This window comes from Artemia franciscana, chromosome 13, assembly GCF_032884065.1.
Source record: "Artemia franciscana chromosome 13, ASM3288406v1, whole genome shotgun sequence".
In the NCBI taxonomy this organism is placed as follows: Eukaryota; Metazoa; Arthropoda; class Branchiopoda; order Anostraca; family Artemiidae; genus Artemia; species Artemia franciscana.
In genome coordinates, this window is record NC_088875.1 from 49,096,033 (window position 1) to 49,123,326 (window position 27,294).

General features: G+C 35.0%; 1 protein-coding gene across 2 annotated transcripts in view; it reads left to right on the forward strand.

Annotated features, from left to right (window-relative positions):
* The window catches only part of LOC136035036 (leucine-rich repeats and immunoglobulin-like domains protein 3), a 141,755-nt gene that overhangs the window by 27,322 nt on the left and 87,139 nt on the right, over positions 1-27,294 (forward strand). Inside the window, exons 4-5 of one of the 2 annotated variants that reach the window (XM_065716636.1) lie at positions 6,233-6,304; positions 10,793-10,864. In XM_065716636.1, the coding sequence (XP_065572708.1) occupies positions 6,233-6,304; positions 10,793-10,864 (144 nt within the window). The remainder of the gene's footprint in view (positions 1-6,232; positions 6,305-10,792; positions 10,865-27,294) is intronic. The other variant, XM_065716637.1, reaches the window with a different exon arrangement.

A 27,294-nucleotide genomic window follows, 5' to 3' on the forward strand; every position in this document is an offset into this window, starting at 1 on the left:
TTAAGAACCAAAACTTTCGAATTTGGACCTTGTCTCCCTTCTCACGCTATAAATCCTCTCATATAGTCCATAAGGCTTGTGCCTGTGTGCTCCCACGCAGGTAACCAATGCATAACGTAAGGAAAGGGAAAGAATGGTGATTTTGATGGGATATTTCCATTATTTTTGTAAAGATTTTATTAATGTTTTCAAACTTCTGAGAGGGACCGTTCCGCCTTCCCGATTAGATCAAGAGGAGGGGGTGAAACTGCTAACGTCAGGAAAATCTTATTTTTCCTGTTTTAGAAGGGGGATAGTCCACCCTTTGATACCTATTATTCCTAAACTTTAAATAAGATGACTGCTAGGGAACCCAATATGCAATGTTACGTAGCGTTTCAGCCAATAATCCAAGCGACAAAAAAAAAACCTTTGGACATCGCAAAAAAAAACTCCCTACCGCTCTCAATGAAAACTTCAGTTGACCACTAGTTCGTGATGGGAATGAGGCTAATTATCACTTTTTTATAACATTTGCTTCAAATTTTGATGACTGAGATTGTTAAAGGCCTTAAGGAATTAATATACTCCTTTTGTGAATAGTGAAATAGCTAAATTTTCAATAAAAAATCGCTTTTAGTGAACCTCAAGTTAAATAGCGTATTTAAGTAGGCGTCAAATATCAAACAAAACATTGAAATGACGTAATACTAGTTTTTTGTTATCACTTTCTTACTTATCTTTTGCATTTTGGGATTACGTTGTTATAAGCTTTAGCTCGCTGGGGTGGGCTGGTTTATCTTTTGCCTTTTCGTCCCACCCCACCAGTAGAAAAGGGCCTTTCGTCACTTTTCTACTCGGAATTTTTGTTTTTATCTTAGTGGAAGACCGTATTATGTTGTATGGAACATCCCATACGAGTGTAGCTTTCTGTTCCCTTCCAATATAATTTTTTCTTTTTGGTTATAAGTCTGTCTCATGCTATCCAATTTACTGTATTTTTAGATTTTAGTGTTAATACCCTTAGAGCTGTTGATACCTTATTCGTAGGAGATTCGACATAGCTGCATGTCGATTCCTCAGCGAGAATTATAAAAGTCAATTAAGCCCCTACTAGCTTTTAGCTGATGTTTGATTAGTTTATTACTCTATATTTCATATTTTATCAAGGGCAACCCGTCGTGATTTCTTAGGCCTTAATGCCAGCCGGCCATATGTTGTCGATTTGTTCTCACGTCTTGACGCTTTTTGATGAAGTTATGGGAGGGAGACTGGATCTGATCCGTGTAAACGGATTGCTAAACCCAGACTACACATGTAGGGTGTCAATGTAGTCAACTGGGGTAGGTTGTACTAATTAAGTCTGGTTGAATGGCTATTCGAAGGATTAGTGTCGACATTATTTGGCTATCGAAAATTAAAACATTTTTCATGGTTTTTATTCAAATTATTCAATCGAGTTTTTTTTTTATAAATAGCCTACTCTTTCCCATCCCTGAACAAAAAAAACCTGCGAACGTGAGTGGTTTCAAGTTATGCTATTATGGTTGTATTTTAACTTGGTATTTTGGAAAGTCGAATTTCAGTGTCAAAGCAAACTCACTCGTAACTACTACTACTACTAATTCTACCTCTGTTGAGCTTGTGAAGTACAATTAAGCAAAAAAAAAAATGAAAATAAGTAGCAACATTAAAACCTAAACGAGCAGAAATTATTATGTATGTTAATGGGATTGTCCTCTCTTCAATACATTGCTCTTCACGCAAGGGTTTGATTTTTATCCCAACTCTTTCAGAATAAATAGCTCTTTTAACAGCACAAGAAAAACCCTACTGTAAAAAGTGAGCTATTGACAAGGGGACAACCCCATTGATATAAGTAATAATGTCTGTTGGTTTAAAGTTTTAATGTTGCTCCTTACTTTCAGTTAAAAAACTTATTTTAAAATTTAACTTCTGTTTTTTTTTAAATAATGCTGCAAAATCTGCTCCCCCTCCATGGACAATTCCCTTCCCCATGAAAACTTCCTCCATGAAAAGATTCTCCCACGTAACCCCCTGACCCCTCCCCAACCAGAAGAATTCACCTGAAAACTTATGTATACTTCCCAATAACAAGTACTATATGTAAAAAATGGGCAAAGTTCATAACTTGCAGCACTTCCCCCGGGGACTGTGGGAAGTTAAGTCATCCTCAGTGACAAATTATTTATTAGATTTTTCGACTATGCTGAACAAAATGGCTATCTCAAAATTTTGATTAGGTAGCTGGGAAAAAATGAGTGTCGGAGGGGGGCCAGCTGCCCTATAATATTTTTGTTCACTTAAAAAGGGCACTAGAACTTTTGATCTTCGATCAATTTAGCCCTCTCCCGATCTTCTACGATCACTAGTTTGATGAGATCACCCTTGAAAAAAAAAAAACAACAACCACAAATAAACACACATCCGTGATCTTTCTTCTGGCAAAAAATGGAAAATTCCAGACTCTTACATAGGAGCTAAGAGTAGACATGCGTGGTTAGAAGACATGCGACACTGAGCATGTGAGCAAGTCAAAAATGAGAAGCAAAGACACACGTGGCTAGACAAAGACAAGCGGCAATGAGAATCCATATATAGAAGCCTACCACATGTCGGGGCCTGGTACTATATATATATATATATATATATATATATATATATATATATATATATATATATATATACTTGCATATAAAATATAAACTTTTACTGATAAAAAGCTTTCATAAACAACTTAAAAAAAATGTTCCTTTTTAGTCTGTTTTTTTGCTCGTTAGATTTAGATTGGGTATTTTATTACCATTTGTAAAAGCTGTCATATATAATAACAGCTTTTATCGACAAGTAGCGTGATATAGCTTAAATGTTCTTTTTTTTTGTGTTTGTAGACAAAGTAAAAAGTATTTAAATGCCCTTACTTACCATTCTTGTCAAACTAGAAACATAGTATCTATGTCATTATTTGTAACTCATTAATAATCAATTTTGTATTCTTTTTTTTTTGTACATCGTCTTTTGTATGTTTTAATTGGCCATAAAGTCGAATAAAATTTTGTATCTTGTGAGCCAAGAAATTCGTTTTAAATACTTTATGCATATAATGGATTGATTTTTGAAGGGATCTTTAGAGAATTTTCTACAAGGGGGCCGCAGTATCCGTTTTAGAGGCTTAAATATTGGCTATTGTATCTTTCTGCAAGGCCTTTTATACTGTTGTAAATCTATCCGGTGTACATCTGGTTGCTGTGAGAATTAAATAGATTTGGATTTAAATTCAGGTGTGAAAGATCGAGACCCAAAAGGTGTTTGGAATGCCATTTAGGCAGTCCATTCTTGTCGGTTCACGCAGTCAGGGGGCATGGCTTCAGGGTAAAGTTGGGTAGTGCCTAGGTGTTTAGAAGCAATTAATCTGAAAAATCATTTATACTGAATTCTGCTTTGAACAATATCATTTTTATTTAATAATAACATAAGGACATACGGACATGTTTAGATTTTCCTTTGTATCAAAGGTCTGTGCAGCCATCACTTTAATAAGGATATATAAAGATTTTTGATTATTTCCTCTTGTAAAGATTTGTAAAAGATTTTTAAGTGCTTTAATTAATATGTAAATTACTTCTGCTGCTGTTTGCCGGTATGCTCCAACAGTTTTCATTTCCGTAAAAACAGGAAAAAAAGAAGAAAAGATCAAAAATTTTGAAAGTTTATAGAGTAGTGGTGGAATCTCAAAATTATATTAATTTAATCCCACGAAGAATTAGTTCTAAAAAGGTGCACTAGCGGATACATTCAAAGAATTGAGAGGAGCTCAGAACCTTTTTTTTTGCAAATGGGAAGGGGGACTTGAAACTTCCAAAAATTTGTTTTTAGCTTCAACCATTTGTATATTTCCATATTTTGAACTACCTTGTATTATTTTTCTAGAAAGACATTTTTCGCCGGGAATCGCTATTTTAATAACGGAATTCTTCGGGATGTATGAACTGCGCAGATATACAGTAATAGAAAAACTCAAGCGAAAAAAATAAAAAAAATAAAGGGTTTTTCCAAAATAATGTGACGGAAAAAACTTCAAAGTAGATTGAGTTTATCTTCAATATGATGGAAGCCAGAGAATAAAAAAAAGGTGAATGCGGAAAGTACAAAAACACATTGGAAATAAACGTAATATCCCCAATATCTTTGGGAGGGCCTGTGGCCTATGATCCATTCTCATGCTCGACGTGCCTGGATATGTCGACCAGTTTCTGGAAGTTTCTTTCCCTTAGTGCAAAAATATCTAAGCCAGCAAAAAAGCTGCTCTCCTCAAGATATACCAAATGGAATATCATAAACTCATGAAATTAAATATACGAAAAGGGCTGATGTATCTTTCACCAATGGTGGCAATGAAGTTTGCTTAAAAGGCAACTTTCCAGACGAAGTTAACCCTTAACTAAAAGTCTGTGGCGACGTTTTCCTCGTTGATGTCAGTTTGATTACACGGGTTGTTGATTATTACACATTCAAGCTTGTTGCTGCAAGTTCGCCTTTTAATATTTCAGCACAGGGCAAAAGAAACTGGCCTTAAAATGGAGGTGAGTGTCGCCGTTTGTTTCAGGCGCGACTTCCTGTTATGATCAACACTATCTCAGCAGTTCAATTCTTGGCCATTTGATTGCTTTACAAGATAGTGCCCAGAAGAGTTGGGCTGTTTCTTTAGGTTGGTTACGCCCATGACAAAAGACCACATTTCTCTTCTCTGCTTAAAATATGGTCAGACGTGGTGTTTTCTTCTCAGTAGACGCGTTTTACGAACATTCGTGTTTTTAGGCTCGCTTTGATGTTTAAGAGTTCTGTTCATCAAAACCCAATATTCCAAAACATTGAATTGTGAAAATTTATACGACCGAGATAGTCTATAAGCTCACCCAATTTTTATTAACCCGTTTTTTTGTGATGACTTGGCCAAATAAATTATCGTCTGTGAGTGAATCTTATTCTGTAAATGTAAATGATTATCTAAACGTGTCAAGTGCTCTATGAAACGGCAGTCTACCCTTCCTACAAATGCAATCCTTAAACGCAAAAAAAAGTGATATATCGGTCTATTCCTTTGTTGCAGGGGGTATTTTGCACGATTTTTGAAATTGGCTAGAAAAGTATTTCATACTGTTTACTCGTGACAGTATTTACAGCTGATAATTGACACTCCTCATTTTTGCATTCATGTGTAGCCTAACAAAGGGCCATAGCAAAGGTTAGGGTTTATGTACCAGCCAGGAAAGTAGGTAAGTTCTTAAGGGGATAGGAGATGGGTTATTGGGCATGTCTATGAAATCTGAAGAATTTTCGTCCTCTCCCAGTAACTATTAACGTCTTAAGAAAAATGAGAAGAATTACATTTTGAATACAAACTTTTGTCCGAATTCCTATTATTTACGTATTTTAATTTTATTTAATATAACCCCTCCTTCCTGAAGTAAGTTTCTGTGTTGTTTAGCATTGCTTTTCAGACATTAGGCAGATTTTCATCCAACTCTTTAATTCTTCAAGTGTACTGAGTGCATTTTGGGCTTCAGGAATAGTTATTATGTAAATTATGTAATATGTATATTATGTAAAGACATATTACTTACGATGAAAAGACGCATTATAACAAGCCAAACTTAATGGTAACACGACCAGTTTTATTTAATATTGTATCTCGGATCCTACCTCTCTTGGGTTGAAATTTGTTCTATCTACTATTTTATAGCCAAAATAAATGTGTATTTCTTTTAAATCTAAAGAAACTTCGACTTTTACTGCTATTATTACTAGTACTGCCACTGCTACAAAAATACTCCACTTACTACTTCAATTTACTACTTACTACTCCAACTACTTGTAAGGCTAAGAGTACTCAGATGAGAAGGGCGTCAAAAGAGGGTCAAAAAGGCACATCTGCGATATTTTCGAACGTTAGACATTCAGACATTATGCAGATTTTCATTCAACTTTTTAATTATTCAAGTGTAATGAGTGCATTTTGGGCTTCAGGAATGTTTATTATGTAAATTTTTGTATTTTAGTGGATTTTTGGAAACTTTGGCCACTGAAAGGTTTATCTTGTCTTCGCCTAAAACTTTAAAATATAGAATAGAAATAATAAATAAATAATAAATAGAATAAATAAATAAAAAATAGAATAAATAAAAAATAGAAATGAAAAGAGAAGTAGTTCACTTAGCATTTATATTTTCAGGGACGTAAGCTCGAATCAGATCAGCTGGTTAAACTCTTCAGTTTTTGAATCAAAGCAAAACTTCACCGATTTGTAAGTTCTTTGCTCTATCATTCATCTTTCGTTTTCTTTATCATTTTCTCATTCTCTGCTTTTATTTTGTCTAATTAGACTCAGTGTAGTTCGTCGTACATAATAGAATTGTCAAATAAATTGATTTTATACTTGGCCTTCATTAGGGTTGGAGCATTAACTGCAACCCAATAATCATAGGCAGCCCAATATTGTGGCCTAAGAAAAGAGCAATATGGGTACATTGTATTATTATTATTATTATTATTTTCGGTTTTAGACCAGGGCACTTCACATTGAAGGAGTTGTCGTTGAAACTTCAAAAAGGGCTCACTCGATTGAAAATTGATAGGGCTAATGTCCTTTTTAATAGTCGAAAGTTATTGGAGAGCAACTAACCCGGCTCCAACGCCCACCATTTCCCAAAGTACATCCAATCGGAATTTTGAGACAGCCATTTTGTTCAAAGTAGTTGCAAGATTCGGAAATTATGTCTTTGTGGATGACAACTCCTCACACAACCCTCAGGTTGTGTGAGGAGTATATATATATATATATATATATATATATATATATATATATATATATATATATATATATATATATATATATATATATATATATATATATATATATATATATATATATATATATATATATATATATATATATATATATATATATATATATATATATATATATATATATATATATGTATATATATATATATATATATATATATATATATATATATATATATATATATATATATATATATATATATATATATATATATATATATATATACATAGATATATACATATATATATATATATATATATATATATATATATATATATATATATATATATATATATATATATATATATATATATATATATATATATATACTCCTCACACAACCTGAGGGTTGTGTGAGGAGTATATATATATATATATATATATATATATATATATATATATATATATATATATATATATATATATATATATATATGTATATATATATGTATATATATATATATATATATATATATATATATATATATATATATATATATATATATATATATATATATATATATATATATATATATATATATATATATATATATATATGTATATATATATATATATATATATATATATATATATATATATATATATATATATATATATATATATATAATATATATATATATATATATATATATATATATATATATATATATATATATATATATATATATATATATATATATATATATATATATATATATATATATATATATATATATATATATATATATATATATATATATATATATATATATATATATATATATATAGAAAGGGTGATCGTATAAACTTAGCAGGGGCCCATTGGACTGATTGGACTAATGCCCTTGTTAAGATTCAGAGTGATCGGAGGGTGGTCTCCCCATACCTCGTATTTTCCTGAAATGTACATGATAGAAATTTTGAGATGGCCATTTGTTGCCTTAGAAACTTCGAGAAGAACTCATTCGGTGAAAATTGAAAGGACTAGTGCAGTTTTTAATTTTCGAAAGTATTGGAGGGCAACTAACCCCCTCCCACGCCCACAATTTCCCCAAACACATTAAATCAAAATTTTTAGATAACCATTTTCTTCAACGTAATTGAAAGGTCCAGAAATTATGTCTTTAGGATGATACCCCCCCCCCCCCCCACACACACACTCCTCATGGCAAGGGTTGTAAGTTATGTCCTGGGGCATATAAGGTATATGTATAAAGGAAGGGTAATTGTATAAACTTCGGAGGGGGCTTATTGGACTTTCCATACCTCGTATTTTCCTGAAATTTATCTGATAGAAATTTTGAGATGGCCATTTGTTGTCTTAGAAACTTCGAAAAGAGCTCATTCGGTTGGGAAATTGAAAGGGCCGGTGCCCTTTTTAATTGTCGAAACTGTTTGAGAACAACTAATCCCCCTCCCATTGCCGCAATTTCCCCAAACACATTCAATCAAAATTCTGAGATAGCCATTTCGGTCAACGTAATTGAAAGGTCCGGAAATTATATCTTTAAGGATCGCAAAGCCACCTCCTTCTCCTACCGCCCTCAGGGCAGGGTTGGAAGTTATGCCCTGGGGGCATATAAGGTATAGCCTATATAGAAAGGGTGATCGTATAAACTTTGAAGGGGGCTCATTGGATTAGTAATAAGAATTTCTAGTAGCTTCTATAAGATTCAGAGTGATCGGAGGGTGGGCACCCCCCCAAACCTCGTATTTTCCCGAAATGCATCTGATAGAAATTTTAAGACGATCATCTGTTGTCGTAGAAACATCAACGAAGGCTCATTCGAATGGAAATTGAAGGGACTACAGCCCCTTTTAATTGTCGAAAATGATTGGAGCACAACTAACCCCGCTCCCACACCCATCATTTCCCCAAACACATCAAATCAAAATTTCTAGATATCGATTTTGTTCAGCGTCTGATAATTAAGTCTGAAAATTATTTCTTTGAGTATGAAGAACCCCTCCCCACAGCACTCAGGGCAAGGATTGTGAGTTATGCCCTTGGGTCATATAAGGTTTTTCTAGAAAGGGTGGTCGTTTAAATTTGGAAGGGGCTTATTGGATTGGTAATAAAAACTTTTAGTACCCTTTTTAAGATTCGAAGTGATCGGAGGGTGGATACGCTCCTCACACCCCGTATTTTCCAAAATGCATTTGATAGAAATTTTTTTCTCGTAGAAACTTCAAAAAGGCTCATTCGATTGGAAATTGAAAGGGCCTTTTTTAATAGTCAAAAGCGATTGAAGGGCAACAGGCCTCCCCCCCAAACCGATCAATTCCCAAAACACATCTAATTAAAATTGTGAGATAGCCATTGGTCTGGAAATTATGTCTTTGAGGATAACGCCCCCCCCCACATAGCCCTCAGCGTAAGGGCTGCAAGTTATGCCCGAGGGCATATAAGGTTTTGTGGAGAGGTTGGCCGTATAAAATCCAGAGGGGGCACATTGGATTTGAAATCAGATACTCTAATTCCTTTTTAAGAGAAAAATAAGCAAAACTAATCAGTTGATTTTGACAATGCTTTTCGTCTCTAAAAATTCAAACATAAACGATCAATTCATTCCCAAAGACAACACCGGCAAAGGAAAGCTATGTTTTTCTTAAGCTGTTTGGTCCCATATTTATTTCAGCTTATTTTTGCTTATTTTTACGCATGTTTCTTTTTTTTTAATTTGGTGCCTCCTACTACCAAAATTACATATATGGAGGTCTTTTTCATTAAATTTTGGCTACTCGATTTTCCCTGTATTTTTGGTTAAGTCTCTACCTAACCAGTTCCAACAGTCAGATTTCAATTGGACAATCTATGGTACATTAAAGATGTATTTTCCTCTTCATTTAATGTAATATCTTAGTTTTAATCTTTTATTTTTAATCATAAATGTGTATTAATTATTAGCTAATTAATTAATCTTAAAATTACATATATGGAGGTCTTTTCCATTAAATCTCGGCTACTCGATTTTCCCTGTATTTTGGGGTAAGTTTCTACCTAACCTGTTCTAACAGTCAGATTTCAATTTGAGAATCTGTGGTACTTTAAAGATATATTTTCTTCTTGATTTAATGTATTATCTTAGTTTTAATCTTTTATTGTTAATCCTAAATGTGTCTTAATTATTAATTAATTAATTAATCCTAAAATTACATATATGGAGGTCTTTTCTATTAAATTTTGACTACTCGATTTTCCTTGTATTTTTGGGTAAGTTTCTACCTAACCAGTTCTAACAGTCAGATTTCAATTTGACAATCTACGGTACTTCAAAAATACATTTTCCTCTTGATTTAATGTAATATCTTAGTTTTAACTTTTATTTTTAATCCTAAATGTGTCTTTATTTTGTATTGGTATGCTACTAGTTTTAATTAAAGTTTTAATTACTATCATAATACCTCAGTAGATAAGAAGAATGTTTGGTGAGGACGTGCCGAGGATTTCTATTGAAATAGGGTAAGGAGGAAGGGGAATTTGAAGAAATGGAGTATTATACGACAAATATAAAGCAGATTAATTTTAACCGTAAACACAAATTTCAGAGAGAGATAATCCCCCTCCTACAAACGTGCCTGGTGGCTGAGGTTTGTACAAAATCATAATAAAATAAACGTACACCAAATATAATTGTTACTTTTCCAACTTTTGTCAGGTTTCATTTTTGTGTTATCTTAGTGTTTTAATGCCCTTTTCCAGTTTTCTGTCTTTTTTGCTTTTTATAGATTAAAATTTTTTAATATCCGTTTCTCAGCGACTTTATAGTTGCTGGTCGTTCCGTTTTGCTAAACTAAATATTTTTAAAAGTGTTCAATCAAAAATACATTTTATGTTTACATTTAGGTTTTATGTTCTTTGGCTTAAGGTCTCTTTTCTCTCTTGATGCAACCGTGATATCTCTGTTTATACTCTTTATTTTCTAGGAAACTTCACCAAAATCGATTGACAGATATCCCAGTGTTTGGGACTCCATCCAAGATTTCACTGATCAATCTGTGAGTAGAATCTTTGCCTCTTTTCTATTTTCTTAAGCTTGTACTGAAAATAAGGCAGGTCACGGAACATGTGCCGGGCTGACAGTTTTGTCCTCCATTTTCCTAGCTGTCTTTAGACATTGAATGGCATGGGCGTCCATGTTAAATTGCATCATGTGCTCCTAAGGGTATTGCACCTTTAGGCGGTTTCTTGCATCTTTTCGGTAAAAAAAAAAAAAAAAAATCCGATACTCTCTTCCACATATAATATTTACTGACCATGCGTTGATATTTTTTTTTTATTTAGGCCTACTTTATTAAGAAATACAATTATAACTCTTTACATTCTACATCTACTGCACTGATCGAAAAACATACGTTTAGTATGTTTTTCATACAAGTTAAGTCTGTAGAAGTACATACTTAACTTGTTATTTTCATGATATTTGATCGTGGTCAACATATTTGGAGGGGTGAGAGAATTGTTCCCGTGGGATTTAGATTGCTTCTTTATTTCCATAACGAATTGATTTTGCACATCTAGTAGACTTACAAGAGCGTCACCAGGACCTTTCCTGGAGGAGGAGAAAGTACTTCCAGGAGTTTTATTTTGTCAGCATTTAAATAACAATATTCCTCATTTTCCTCGTTATACCTACTTTTTGAATGCCTTCTTATTTCACAGACCACTTCCTGGTAATAACCAATGGGTACTTGCGACATGTCCGTGGTACTTGGAAAACCTTCATCACTAAGACTGTATCTAACATCTACCCTTTTGTGTTTTTGAAACTTGCGCTGAAAAGAAGGTAGCTCACAGACATTGCACTGGCTCATGAATGCTCTATCTACTAAATTGATATCGAATAGTGTTGGCTAAGAGCATCAAATCGAATCCTGGGCATAGTCTCGACACCATCCCAGCCGTAGCCAAAAATCTATGGGTGGATCTTTCTTAGAGAGAGTTCTGACTCCCAAAAATGTGAGTCAGCCACGTATTTTGTGATGCGGCCAGATTTTTGAAATTCAAGTTGGCCGTATTTTCGCACAGTTATCGTAACCATTAAAAATTCTACCCGGGAGGATTTTCGGAAGGTTGTTACGGGGATCTAATTTACAATTATCATCACTTTTATTTTCTTGAGCTTCTACTAAAAAAAGCCAGGTTAAAGAGTGCGTACTGACTGGTTTATTAGTTTTCAATTTCTAAAGATGCCTTCCGATACTCAATATCAGGATACATCACATCCCACCCTATTCCTGATGCTTAATTAGATTTCAAATAATTTTAACCATAGGTTATCCTGCCCTAATTTTCAGAGGAGAGGCTGACCAGAAGGTTTCTTAAAGCGCCAGAAGTTTTCTTTCGTATATATTCTGCTCTTTCCAAAGTTGTTCGTTTATCCGACGTTACCCGAGGGGGAAGGGGATAGTCCTAAGGTGGCCAGGTGAAGGAGTTCTAAGATATGCTTCTTAAAGGTATGACATGATCGTATCTAAGATATGCTATGGCTAGTGGTTGTTCGGAGTAGAGGTTAGCATGGTCTCGGGATTGAAGTTATATGAGCGAGATTTATTGGCATAAAGTAGGAATTGTCAGAATGAAATATAAAAAGATTCCCTTTCCTATCCTAAAAGATTCCTCAAAGACAGGTACAATTCTGATATTAAAAAACACTTTAAAAAACTTATCTCCAAATGCAAAAACAAAAAAAAAATACAAAGGATTTTCCCCCTGCTATCTTAATATATTAAATACACAGAAATTTTATATCTCAAAAAAAATTCTTGAAAAGGGTACTATATTTTTTTTCTGAAAATTTGCATATTCTACTATTATTTTCTGGTACAAAAAAACTAGATAGGTCACAGCTTTGGGAAAATTCGTTGTGTCCCTCCAAGCCATCTGAATGTTTTTCATAAATCGTGTCCTGAATAAAATTAGAGAGCCCCTGAAGATTTGAAGCCTTGAGCGTAAGTAGGAGGACTTTCGAACCGCAATTTGTTTGTTGACAAATCAGTTGATTCGAGTTTTCAGAGAAAGACATTCCCTTTTGATAGCTGTGAAGTGAGTCTCTGATTCTGCAGTGCTTCGAAATGCGCTACGTTGTGCGGCGGAGCAATTCCAATAATAATTTGTATACTTGGGCACCCTAATGTATACCTTCGCTTTGTGGGCATTGTTCGTTTAATAAGATTGTTCATAATAAGATAATTGTTAATAAGATAATAAGATAATTATCATAATTGATAATTGTTTGGGAAAATTCGTTTAGGGCCTTAATTTTGAAAGAAAAAACATTTTTCATATGAATGATGATACAAATACTCGGACGTCAAATATCCTAATGATTTTACTTTCTACAGTGAATAAAATACAATGAAATTAAAGTTATTTTCGAACGAGGTTGAAACAACTGTCTTTCCTCGCCTTATGAAGCTCGGTCCTCTCGTACTGCAGATAAATTGAGGAGTCTGAAAATGAATGAGTGAAATAATCCTTGTACAATGTCTATTCAATTGTTATACCCCCTACTTTTCATACCCCAATTTTAATACCCCCACTTTTCTATTTTATTTTAAAGAATGTTTGTAGTAACTGAGAAGATTGGAGAAAGTACAGTTGGATTATTTTAAAGCATCTGGTTTTTTTTTATGGATATTAAAAATATGCAGATTCCAAATGATGTCATTAGATGTAGTGACGCCCAAGACTTCTATACTAGTCGCGGTCATCTCCAGTGCACTTGCATAAATTTAGGCGAATGAAGATAAGAAAAAATAATGCTAAGGATGCTTATATTGGTGGGGTTTACTTTTATCTAACAGTACTAGCTTCCTCAGTCAAAGCTTTGAGAATTTTAAGGGGTCGCTTTGATTCTGTTACATTAAATTTCTAGAATAGATGAATCATCTACAAATTTCATCTGACGGTTGAAATTATATCTAAGGCTATTAACCATACCAGAAAAATAAGTGGAACAAATAGGGCACCATGGGGAATACCAAAGTAGGGGTAGGAGGGGGGTTGTAGAGTAAGTGTTTTTTTATATTTCATCTATATTTAATCACTTGCGACTTGCCAGAAGCTTAAAAAATCATCGACTAAAAAAAGTGATTTAGTAGTTTACTAATAAAAATGTGTTTGTGAATAAATCAAAAACCTTTACTGGAAAGCTCACACGAAACATATAGTAATGAAACTTCAAGTCTCATTAGCTTTTTTGTTAAGTAGTGTTCGGTTGAAATCAAGTGTGAAAATTGTTTTGAAAAAGTATTTAGTACCTACAAATTATGAGACAACGGATCGTTGTTTTTATTTATGTTAATTGAAAATGAATTTATTAATTAATGTCCACGCCTTTGTAATGCTTCTCACCATGTTTACTGACAGCACCCAGTTTTTTATTTTTACTTATGGGTGTTTTCGTGCATGTACACTTTTTTTTTCTTGAGGTCTAGCTGAAACAAAAACACGTCAAGCTCTTATTTTTTGCTAATACCTTCATTCTTAATTGTCATTAAAAATTTAGATTGATAGTTAATAGAAACAAAAAGGGTTATATGGGTATCGTAATTATTGGGCTGTTAAATTTGATTAGCTGGTTGTACTTTCAAGCTATTACGGAGTTCATGTATTTGAAATTTCACTTTCTGTTCAAGTATTTGATCTGTCAAAAATTTTAACTTTTACGGAAGAATTGGTCGTTGGTGGGTAGCCTCCTATATTAGGTAGGGTCCTGGCAAGTGGTGTCATATTCTGCAAAACGAGTAAACTTTCTAGAATAGTTTCAATTTACATCAAAGTACAAATTTGAGTTAATTTTTACCTGTTGGTTACAAATCTGAAGCCTGGAGACTAGCTTCATAGACCATTTTCTTAGTCACCATTTATGTCTATAAGTGCTCTTGTGCCAATGGAGGGGGACTGTATTCCGCCCTCCTGTGTCAGACACATAACCAGTCCTTTTTTCAGCAGGGACAATAATAAAAACATTTTTAATTGAATAGAGTTACCATCAATTGTGAGAAATTTGGGATTGGGAGGGGACTCGGGTCCCAATGCCCCACCCGCTATCTGTGAACGTCTTAAGCCTGTGCATATTAAGGGCGTCACGTGTGGTATATTTCTGTTACGCTGCAACTTTCCGTCTCATGAATGGTACAAATTGCTCTATAAGTGACATTTCCTTCTCGCGTGGCGCGTGTCATCTGATACCCAATCAGAGAAAACCTAGCGTTGCCTACGGTAAAGGTAATATCTTCAATGTATTATTTTTTTCTCCAGAGGCACTTCGTATGGAAGGGGTAGTCGTATAAACTTCGCAGGGGGCTCATTCGACTGAAAATTAGAAGTTCTAGTGCCCTTTATTGGATAAAAGCGATCAGAGGGCAACTAGCCACCCCATGTCCTTTTTCCATAAATGTATCCGATGGAAATTTTGAGATAGCCATTTTGTTATAAAAATAGTCAAAGTATCAGATAATAAAAAGTTTGGGGTCAACACAACCCCCATAGAGCCTGGGGGAAGGGCTGTATGCTATCCCTTGGGCATATTAGGTTTTTATAAAAGAGATGGCCGTATAAACTTCAGAGGGTGCTCAAATGATTATAAACTGGAAGTTCTAGTTCCCTTTTTAAGAGTCGAAGTGATTGGGATGGCAATTACCCCCCCCCTTCCACGCCTTATTTTCCTTAAATGCATCCAATCGGATTTTTGAGAAAGGTATTTGGTTCAAAATAGATCGAAGATCTCCAGGGTTTACACAACCTCCCAGTACCCGGGGGCAAGCGTTGTAAGGTATGCCCCGGGGATCTATAAAGATTTCATGGTAGGGGTGGTCGAATAAAATTCGGAGGGAGCTCGTTCCAATGAAAATTTAAAATTCTAGTTCCCTTTTTAAGAGTAAAAATGGACCGTAAAGCAACTAGCCCCCCCAACCCTCTTTTCCCCGAAGGCATCCGATCGAATTTTTAAGATCCGGTCCTACGGCAGCACGTATAATGGCAACAGAATTTTTCAAGCCCTATGTCAACTTGATTGTTACTCCAACATTAACTAATTTTTAAGGTAGTTTTTGGATTTTCGGTATTTGTGCTTTATATTAGTCAGAGTTATGGCCCACTCTTTGCTATTTTGTGGGTATTGCGTTAGTTTGGGGTAGTTTTCATTGATACTGGACAGCCATGCAGAGTTTCTGCTGAGGAAGCATTTCTTCCCTTTTTTTTATTTCTTACTGCTGTAAGTTATCTGATCATTTTATTCTTTCTTGACAATCGCTTTGTTAAAAAATTGGCATTTAAAGATAGATCGAGTCTAATCAATTTTTTACTGTTCAAAAAGGTAGAGTTAAGAGAAAAAGTCAAACTTTAGCGTAAAGAGCGGGGCGTTGATGAGGAAGCAGCCCCTTTCATATACGAAGTAATTTCTCTTCGTTTTAAGTTTTAATGCCGCTCCTTACTTTCCGTTAAAAAAATTGTTTTTTTGTACTTATTTGAAGAAAAAGGAACTAGATGAGTATTTTTTCGTTAGATACTTTTATTTAAATGTTTATTTTGTGACAACCCTGCTTAATGGTCTCTCCAAAGGAGTTTGATCAACTTAAGGAAATCAAGATAGTTAATATATTTTTACTTGGAATGGGATTGAACACAGAATCAAATCCGACGAAAGAATTCTCTTGAGAGTTGTTTGCTGTGACATTCTTGGCGTCCAGCTGTCTGGAAGGACCTTGATGGTCTTTTCAGATCTACGAAACTTCCGGTCCATTTCTAAGATCTCTTTGTTCCTCCGAATAATGGTCTCTTCTTTCTAGTGAAAACTTCGGCTCTATTTAAACACATGACTTATTACTAAAAAGAATCCGAAAAAATAGCAATGGCCGAGGAAAATACTTTAGAGATGTCTTCGTTTTTCTAGTGGTCCTCTTTTATTCTACCTGACGTTCTAAAAGTGCATATTCTGATCTAATAATGAGAAAGCCAGCTTAAAAAAAGAACACAGTTTATCGATTAAAAACATGAGAGGTATGGACGGAAACCTATCTTTGCTTTGTATGGTCAATTCTGAAGTGGGGACTCTTTGACCTCGATTCCCTCTCCGAAAAATCTCTGTGGAAACTTGTAAAAAATGGTAAGCATCTCAAGACTGATGAGGGGAAAGTATGGGTCCAAACTCGTAATCTCACTGCCTTTGTGCATGGGTCCGTGGACAATTCTCTTTTTCTAGCTGCAATTGCTTAAAAATGAATTTCATGTTTGGAGTTTCTGTTTGTACCCAATTTAATTTGTACTCGAGCGTTCAAACCCTAACTTAAGCGATTTAAAAAGAAATGAAATCCTATTATGTATTTTCTTAATTTAGAATTAGTTATATATTAACCGCTTAAAATTTCCCAACGTCAAAATGCTTAAGAATCAATCAAGGAAAAAAATTCTCCAAACTGTAGTATCTAAATCTGCCCCCCCCCCTCGCGAGAAAAAAAATATCAGCCACTTTACAATGCGTAATAAATAATCGTCGCTTCAAAATCCGTCATGAAGTGGCATATTTCGTGCTGCATTGGGTGATAACTAGATGGTCACAATTTTATTGCTACAATTTTTTGCAGAACGGATGTAGAATTTTATAAATTTGAGGCTTTATTTTATAGAAAAACATGTTATGAAACAAGAAAGTCATGAGCAATATCATTTGATCGGAAATTTGATTTTTTTTTTCTGAAATTTTTTGGAATCTATAGTAGATATGGCTTATCCAGATGGAGCAGGAGATTAATCCTGGGAGCTTTACAGAGCTTTCTGGAGATAAAGAATAAACGAATACTTGACAATTATATTTATTATCAATTAATCAATTAAAAAAGTTAATCAATTAAACATCAATTAAAATTCCTTTATACATAGGTGCGTACAGGACCGAATCTTAGGGGTTAGAGCATTAATGTTGGAAGGGGAGGGCCGAGATTGAAAAAGTGCAATTTTAGACAAATATTTCTCTATGTTTTAGACCAATATTTCTCTATTAGGGAGAGGTGGCTTTTGGGGGTATTTTTAAAGAAGGAGGTGGCTCTTCACTGACACTTAACGTTAGGTAGATGTGAATTGGGACCCATTGAAAATATCGAACGTCGTTCCCTCTGAACTTCTCCGCTACGTAGCATATTCCTGAATATGGCTTTCTTAGGCTTACACAAATATATTCTTTACAATTTTTTCAGCTAAATGTGATTTTTCTTTCTTTTAAGGGATTTTAGGTCTACTTTTTGTTTTGTTAGATTTCAGTAGAGAAGTAAAAATAAAGTAATCGTTTCATAACTCAGAATCTGTTTAAAAATTAGTTATTTTTCTGTTGAGAGCCCTAGATCAATAGAGGATTCTCCTAAAAAATCAATAGAGATCCTTGTGAATTCTCTTTCTGACAAAAGAATCTTGCCTAGAAAAGAAAGCCCATCCTTTGGAAAGAGTAGTGAATATGCTAGCTGATGTCTTTAAAAGTTCCTAATTATGAGGGGATGAGTGACTCAGTGGCCAAATTGATGAAATCCAATACCAAATGGACAAAGAACACGAAAAAGTCTAATCTATGAATAGAAGAAGACTGATTGAACATTTTGGAATGTTCTTGCACCTGGACTTAGAGGCCTTGAACTGTTTTGTCGTAGGTATATACGACTTAGTACTTTCAGTCCTGTCGCTGGTGTGAAGTGTGAACGCAGTGTTTTATTGCACTTTCCCTTTTCCCAAACAGGGAAATTTTGACGGAGACAATGTATATATATATATATCCTCACTAAGGACCAAACACATGTTTAGATTGAACTTATAGTTATTCTTCATCTCGGAATTATCTGCTCGTGTGTGTAATAATTGCTCAGTTTTTTCTTGGGCCCAGTTTGAAAATTTCAAACTGGTCAGTTTGATAATTCAATATTATTTCGTCATTTACACCGGTTTTTATAAGTTTTTTTTTCTTAATTTGCCAAGAAACTATAGAGGTTTCAGCAATTATTTACGCATAAACAGTCAACTCTTTTAAGTTAGATGGATGAGCACCCACTGATACTTGTTTAGTTACTTGTCAAAGAAAAAAAAAATCGTCGAAAAGACCCAGCAACATCAATATTTGGTTTCATAAATTTTAACAAAACCGGCGACCCAAGACTAAATGTGTATGAGAAACCTCGAGGTCCATGTCTGTTTTGAGATTTGAGCGTGTTTTTAATCGCTAACAATAATCTTCAATGTTATATTGATGCAAATATGACATGCAGTCGAGCAAGAAAATGACGGTCGTGAGATATGGCTATGAGGCGCGGGCGGTTCGAAAGGTCCAAGGATTGTTACAGGGAATAGCTTGAATGGCCGTAAATAGTGAATTAATTATTTTGCGTTTTCAGAAAAGCGCTAGCTTTCTATAATTCTACACACATAGGGATATACACCAGTTGGTTTACTTGTACTAGTTTTATCGATATATATTAGATAGAATATGAAGTCGTAATTTTTGTTCGTTTTAAGTTTCAACTTCGCTCTTTAGGCTACTTCTCTGAGAAAAACTTAGTTTTTTAAATTAATTAAACAATAAAACTTCACCAAAAATGCGGTCTCGTCCGATTTCTAGGGCTATTATGGATGAAAGTAACAATGGTTAGGCCACATTCTACGGATGAAAGATTATAGCTCGCCAACAATCAGGTTTTCTGGCAATTTATCTATGGTTAGCCGTAAAGCAAGAAGACCTCGAATGGAGTAAGGTGAAAATGCCTATGATAGAGATTTAAAGGAAATAGGAATTTGACGAGAGGGGTGAAAGAGTGAAACTTTGTACAAGTTGTTTTGCAGGAGGGGTGCTGTCAGTTGTGTGGCCTCAGGTGGCTCGTGACCGCAATGAGCTGTCGGTAGTAGTATTTTATACTCATCGTTGAGTCTAGTTATGTGTTGGGCTTTTTATATTAACTCCTATAGCTTTTTAGCAGTACTTTGTTTTATAGCCTGGTAATCCTGACATAATGGGGAGGGCATGTCATGAATAAGAGGAATCTATCCTTTTTTGTCGAGTATTTTTATTCATGTAATAATTTACTTCTGATTATAGCAAGTAAAATCCGTCAGTTAATTACCCATAGTATATTACTGTAGTGTACCGTAATACGGTAGATCCATGAAACCGCTTATTAAGAAACCCTTTTTGTAGCATCATGTTTAGATATTTTATGTTTTACGACTATTGTCTGACGTGATTGGTGCTTCAGAAACATTATTTTCAGGATGACGGTATGAAAGACTGATCGTTTGTGGTATGTCGAAGATGGTGATACCGTATAATTTTTCCCTGATTCAGATAGCAAATAATCTGCGAATTATATTTGCGCAAGTGCAAAGTACATTTTGAGTCATGGGTGCTTATTTGCTGACTTAATCGGTGTCTATCTCTTGAGCTATCAATTCTGCTTACCATGTTATTATTGAAGTTATAGTGTGTTGTTGAATTTCACAGCTTCATAGAAGTGACCGAAAATGATTGAAATCTTGTATTTGATGACTTGCACAACGTAAAAATCAATTCTCCTTTTTTTGCCCAAAAATAGGTCGTAATCAATGAAATACTCGCAAACCAGGAGTTAGTGTACTGAAAAACACAAATTACGTGATGTATTATTAGAGTACCAAGGATGGTTAAAGTAAAATCTGATTGTATGAATTTTTTAAGTGGAAACATATACAACCATGTAGCCTACTTATAAAAACAAATAAGTAGAAAAAATTACGAGTTCGATTTTAATGTTAAAGGCCTCCATGTGCAGTTACGTAGTTTTTGGAAGCAGTGGGTAGGCTGAATATTCAGCCAAAAAAGAGTAAAGACATGGGACTAAACAGCTTAAGAAGGTGTGGCTTTTTCTTTAATCCTTAATTTTTTACGGACAAAGGTGCTTATCTATTATAGCGACCCCACTCAAGTTTTTGATCTGAGTTGATCTATTAGATCTGGCAAAAACCGGTTTAGATAATTTCGAAGACCATACCGCCTTTCCATGACGATAAATAAAAGTTCTAATAGGGATACAATCCTTTTAATAGACATTGATAAATTTCACAAAAAATACTAGGTATTTCGGTCATCTGCAGTGACCATCATCAGTAGTAATAGGCCTACTCTAAGTAGTAATCAGTAGTATTACTATTGATGACGGTTACTGTATGTGACCGAAATATCTAGTATTTTTTTTGTGAAATTTATTACTGTCTATTAAAAGGATTGTATCCCTATTTAAACTTTTATTTATAAACCGGTTTAGCTTTCTGTATTTGAAGACGATTAGCTTAGGCTCAGCGGAAAAACCACGTTGGAGGTCTATTTTAGTTTTAATGTATAGAGTTTGTATTTTGGTTAGGTTATGTTAGGTATTTAATATAACGCGTTCTGGGCGGCCGCCTTTCCATAATTCTTTGTCTCAGTGCCCATAACTTTGTTTTAAAGTATTATTGGTATTTTAACCATATTTTGGTATATTTCATTATGATTAACGTAACTTCCCTTCTTGCGTGGGGTTGCTAAAATACATGGGTCGTGGGGTCGCTAAGCACCTGGACAAGTTTTTTCAAAATTTTCTATTTGGTTTTGGTTGCTTATTTCCTTGATTTAACGTAGCAACTCTGACGAAAATGTGATGCTGCCCTAAAAATTTCATAACTTTGAAACAATCAAAAGAAAAACCTGAAATCATCATTTTTAGGTTTTAGTAAACCTAAGATCGGTTGAGGAGGGTGGGACAAGAAATGTTTTTATTTTGATAGACTTGGCACTTTATAGTTGATTTTTGATGCAACTTTCCGTTTAAAAAGTTTGATTTCTTTTATGATTAAGAAGCAGATTCTATCGTGTCAAAACGGAAACGAGTGGCTGGCAACTTTCCATCTTCAGTAGATAAGAGAATGAGAACACGCGCCTCCGACCTTCCTTCTATATCTCGAAACCCTCTTTCATTCTAAATCCCTCTTTTTTTGGTCCACGAGGAGTGTGTTCTTTTAGTGTAATTTTCGTAAAAAACTTTGAATGTAATTTTATTTCAATCTGGCATCTATATTCAACAGCGCTGTGACCAGGCTCGAGCAAATAACGAACTTATCTTATAGGGGGGGGGGAATTTGAAGACAAACGACGCTTATTTTATGAAAAGTATTAAAAATAGTACAACAAATTAAATTTTCGTGGGGTTAAGGTCCTCCCCAGCTTTTTGTATATTTGTGTGCCTCGAAATTTTGTAGAAGAAAATTATGCCTCGGGTCTGCTGGACATCCTGTCAATTTTAGTTTAACTAATTATTTGACTTAAGGTTATTATGTCGAAGCTTGCGGGGAATACTCAAGTTTGTGGAATAAACAAGGACCTACGAATCCGGTTACTTTGTGGACACCGGAGGTAGGGAATCAAAACTTAATGTTGGTTTGGAGGCATATATTTGCACACCTGTGACATGCAGTATGACCCCTTTAGTAACAAGCATCGTAGACAGAAAAACGAGATTCTAATAAAGTATTATTTTACGAACTACCACCTATAATCATTAAAGTTTCGCCCATTTCAAATTCACAACTAGACTCCTTTAGGTGATCCACGTGAAAAATTTGCATATCTAGTGGGAAAAAAGTAATATTCTGTCAGGCACGTACGCAGAATTTTTTTTTTTCGGGGGGCCCAAAACCTTCAAAAAAGCAGATATAAAGTAGCACTTTTTTTTATTTAGTAATGCAAAAAGCACGTATATCGGAAAATACAGATTAACTTTAATCTGTAGCATTGTAGCGAATGGGGGGGGGGGGAGAAGAAGACTGAAGCCTCAAAAGTACGCTTTAGGCTCAGATTATGTTCAGGGCGATTAAGAACCAGTGATTAATCTATTATATCCCACTGAAAGGGAAATTTTAGGGTTAACATTGCAATATGGGTGCTGTGGGGGGTAGTTCTTCTATTGTGAAAACGTAGATTTTAATGCAAAATTGATCCATTAAAAGCTGTACTTTATCCGGAAAAGGGGGGATAAACGCCCTAATATCAAGGATAATACTATTTTGATGTAGAAAGCAAACTCTCTTTTCAAAAAAATAACAGTACAATTGCTAATTGCTTCAAAGAGGGTAAAAAGTTACACAGAAAATGGGTTAATAAATAATTGGGCAGTGACTTGACCGGATAATTGCATGCTGTAAAATCCCCCCAAAAAGACTTCACACATGTATCTAGATTCTTAATAAATGTCCTACTTTTGCCAGAAATCCCAAGAAACCATGGGGAAATTAAACATTTCACAATATTTCGGGGGGGCGGGCCCGAAGGCCCCCCCTGCGTACGTGCCAGGTATTAAGTTTTAACGGGGGTCTTCGTCGCAATTAACAGCAATACTCATTGCTGTTAATCTTTTTTATGGAGCCAACTTTATATTAAAATAAACTTCCTCGGTATTCTCTCATTGAGCCTACTAATAAAAGAAATGGAAACATCTTGCGATAATTCTTCCGTCTAACTTTTTCTGCAACATTTGCAGTTTTTATTGTCACGCAAAGCATTTTTTTTACGATATAGTTTCAGCGTAGTAACAAACTTCCCGTGAGAACTATATGCAGCGTGTTAGGTTTCTCAATATGATATATGAAATTTAAAATCAACACCTGTGGATTATTTAGGTTTTCCTTTGCAAGTCTCGCTTGGAAATTTGGTCGGTATCCATGGAAACTTAACCTCATATCGCAAGTCGGGCACATCTGAAAAATTGTTTGTTGTGTAGTATTAGAATAATTTTCGAAATAGCGTATGCTTCAACATGAATTCAAATGACGTGTTAAGATACGGGTTTTAAAACTGACTTTTTGTATTGAATAAATACAAAAATAACAGTAAAGGTTTTATATTTCAAGAAAAATAACGTTTTTCCTTTTTTTAAATTAAATTAGGTCTAGACACATTTGTTGTCTAATTAGGTTTAGATAATGTTTAAATTTCAGAGATCGAATATTCCAACGACAGACTTTCTGTTCGGAAGGTTGTGAGTAAAGGGCATTCAGAAGTTCGTCAAGTTGCCAACTTCTTGTTTACCATTTGTAGACTGATTTTTGCAGCTAAAAATATAAAAAATTATGTTTTGGTGTAACTTTTCATACAGTCAACAAAGTTGACCAGAAGAGAACTGAGGGAACATTGTCAAACGGGAAGAACCTGGTCCTATGTGGCGAAATCATTACTCATCTTTTTTTGTCTAAAATAAATCAACTAAATGTACATAACCGTCTGAAACAGTGGTTCTCAACCGGGGTCCACATGGACCCCTAGGGGTCCATGTAACATTTCCGGGGGTCCACAGGCAAAACACAACAAATTGGGAGTCCACAATGATATTTTGGGGGTCCATGAAGAAAACCAACTCAGAACACTCTTTATTTTTGAAAATTTAATTTCTACTATAATTTACTGTTCACTTTATATTGTGTTCACTGCCTGATACACCGTCAACACTTAGTTGCAAAGAAAATGAGTGCAAGTCTGCATGATGCCCTTACTGTTGTAACAAAAGTAGTTAACCATATTAAATCAAATTCTCTCCGAGACCACCTTTTTCGTGAATTCTGTAAGCAAAATTGAGAAAAGTTTGGGCAGCTTGTATCAAACAGTTCGTGGTAACGACCTGTAGTAAGGAGCGACCCGGCTCAATAGTAACCAAAACTCTAAAACATTGAATTTTGATACCAATAGCTAAATCAAAAGAATCGCATTTTAATGCTGATTTTAAATATGTAAGTTTCATCAAGTTTAGTCCTACCCATCAAAAGTTACGAGCCTGAGAGAATTTGCGTTATTTTAGAAAATAGGGAGAATCACCCCCTAAAAGTCATAGAATTTTCATGAAAATCACACCATCAGATTCAGAGCATCAGAGAACCCTACTGTAGAAGTTTCAAGCTCCTATCTACAAAAATGTGGAATTTTGTATTTTTTGCCAGAAGGCAGATCACGGATGCGTGTTTTTTTTTTTTTCTCCAGGGGTAATCGTATCGACCCAGTTGTCCTAGAATGTTGCGAGAGGGCCCATTCTAACGGAAATGAAAAGTTCTAGTGCCCTTTTTAAGTGACTAAAAAAATTGGAGGGCACCTAGGCCCCCTCCCACGCTGATTATTTTCCCAAAGTCACCTGATCAAAATTCTGAGATAGCCATTTTATTCAGCGTAGTCGAAAAACCTTATAAATATGTCCTTGGAGACGACTTACTCCTCCACAGTCCCCGTGGGAGGGGCTACAAGTGTACAGGCGTTTTCAGGAGGATTTTTTGGTTGGGGGAGGGGTTGAGAAGAGGGGGATATGCTGGGGGAACTTTCTAGCGAGGAATTTGTCATGGGGGAAGAAAATTTCCACGAAGGGAGCGCTGGATTTACTAGTATTATTTAAAAAAATAGAAAAATGAAAAAATAAATATGAAAAAGTTTTTTTCAGCTGGAAGTAAGGAGCAGCAATAAAACTTAAAACGAACAGAAATTATTACCCATACGAGGGGCTCACCTCCTCCTAATACCTCTCTTTACACTAAAGTATTTTTTTGTAATTTCAACTATTTATTCTACGGCTTTTGTGATTCAGGGGTCATTCTTAATGAATTGGGACAAAATTTAAGCTTTAGTGTAAAGAGCGAGGTACTGACGAGGGGGCAAACCCCCTCATATATGTAATGAAAACATGAGAATACAAAAGTTCTTTACGTAAGCTAATTTATAAGTTACGTATATCTTTTACAAATAAAAAGATTCGTAAAAAATGTAAAAGTTCTAGTTGCCTTTTTAATTAACCAAAAAATCGGAGGGCAACTAGGCTTCCTCCCCCGTTCTTTTTTCTCAAAATCATTCGATCAAAATTATGAGAAAGCCATTTAGCCAAAAAAAAAAATATATGCAAATTTCGTTTTAATTTTTCCTCTGCGGAGTCAAATCAAAATATACATTGATTCAAAAACGTTCAGAAATAAACTGAAAGTAAGGAGCGACATTAAAACTTAAAACGAACAGAAATTACTTCGTATATGAAAGAGGCCTCTTCTTCATCAACGCCCCGCTCTTTACGCTAAAGTTTTTTACTGTTTTAAAAAGAAGAGTTGAGAGAAAGAGCAAACCAATGGAGCAAAAGCAATGGAGTAAGCTTCAAATCCTAATTGAAACCTTAAAAAGAAGTATTCCAATAAATTGATGTTTATAGCCTTTTCGTTAGACACACACACACGTGGATTTTTTTTCTTGTTGGAGGAGTTTGTCAAAGCCCCCTCCCGAAAAACATGTGAATTTTAAAGAAATAAGAGAATATTTGCTAAAATAGCGGTAAAGCCTTACCATGTATGTATAGGAATTCATATGAACTGTTGGAAGCCAAATTAACTAATTCATTACACGTAAACCAGGGTAGGCTGAAAAAGAACACACATTAATGGTTTAGATCAGGGCCGTACCCAGTATTTTCGCTTTGGGAGGGGGGGGGGGTAAAATTTCGTCCCGTGGACTTAGTCTAACGGTCAACCGCGGAGACCGTGAGTCCACCTCTTGCGAGCGAAGACGCGTCCACTAGGAATACTTCTGTATCTTAGGGTTTTTATGCCACTTGCCCGTCGGCCAAGTGCCATATAGCGACCAAAATTTCTGTCCGTCGGTCCCGGTTTTGCTAGTTCGGGCACTTCCAGATAAGCTAGGACGATCAAAGCTGACAAGTGTATCAGGGAACGGATCAGGTTAAATTAGAGATAGTCGATTCCCTGATTTGACTATCTGGGGGGGGGAGGGGAGTGGAGGGACGGCTAATTCGGAAAAGTTAGGGAAAATGAGGTATTTTTAACTTACGAACGGGTGATCAGACCTTAATGAAATTTGATATTTAGGAGGACCTCGTGTCTCAGAGCTCTTATTTTAATCCTGACCAGATCTGGTGACATTGGGGGGAGTTGGAAGGGGAAACCGGAAATCCTGGAAAACGCTTAGAGTGGAGAGATCGGGATGAAACTTGTGGAAAGAATAATCACAAGTCATAGATACCTGATTGACATAACCAGACCGGATCCGCTCTCTTTGGGAGATTTAGGGGGGGGGGTCCAGTGCTTTGGCGATTTCGGTACCTTTGGACGTGCTAGGACGATGAAAATTGGTGGGCGTGTCAGGGACCTACACAAATTGACTTGATAATAGTCGTTTCCCCGATTTGACTATATGGGGGGGCCTGGAGGGAGAGGAAATCGTGGAAATTGAGGTATATTTATCTTACGAACGGATAATCGGGTCTTAATGAAACTTGATATATAGAAAGATCTCTTGTCTTAAATGCCCATTTTTAATTCGGATCCGACAACTATCGCATTAGCTGTATAAAATGTTTTGTTGTTCCCTTAATTTAAGCCCTTCCCCACCTTAAAATGTAGACTATTAAAC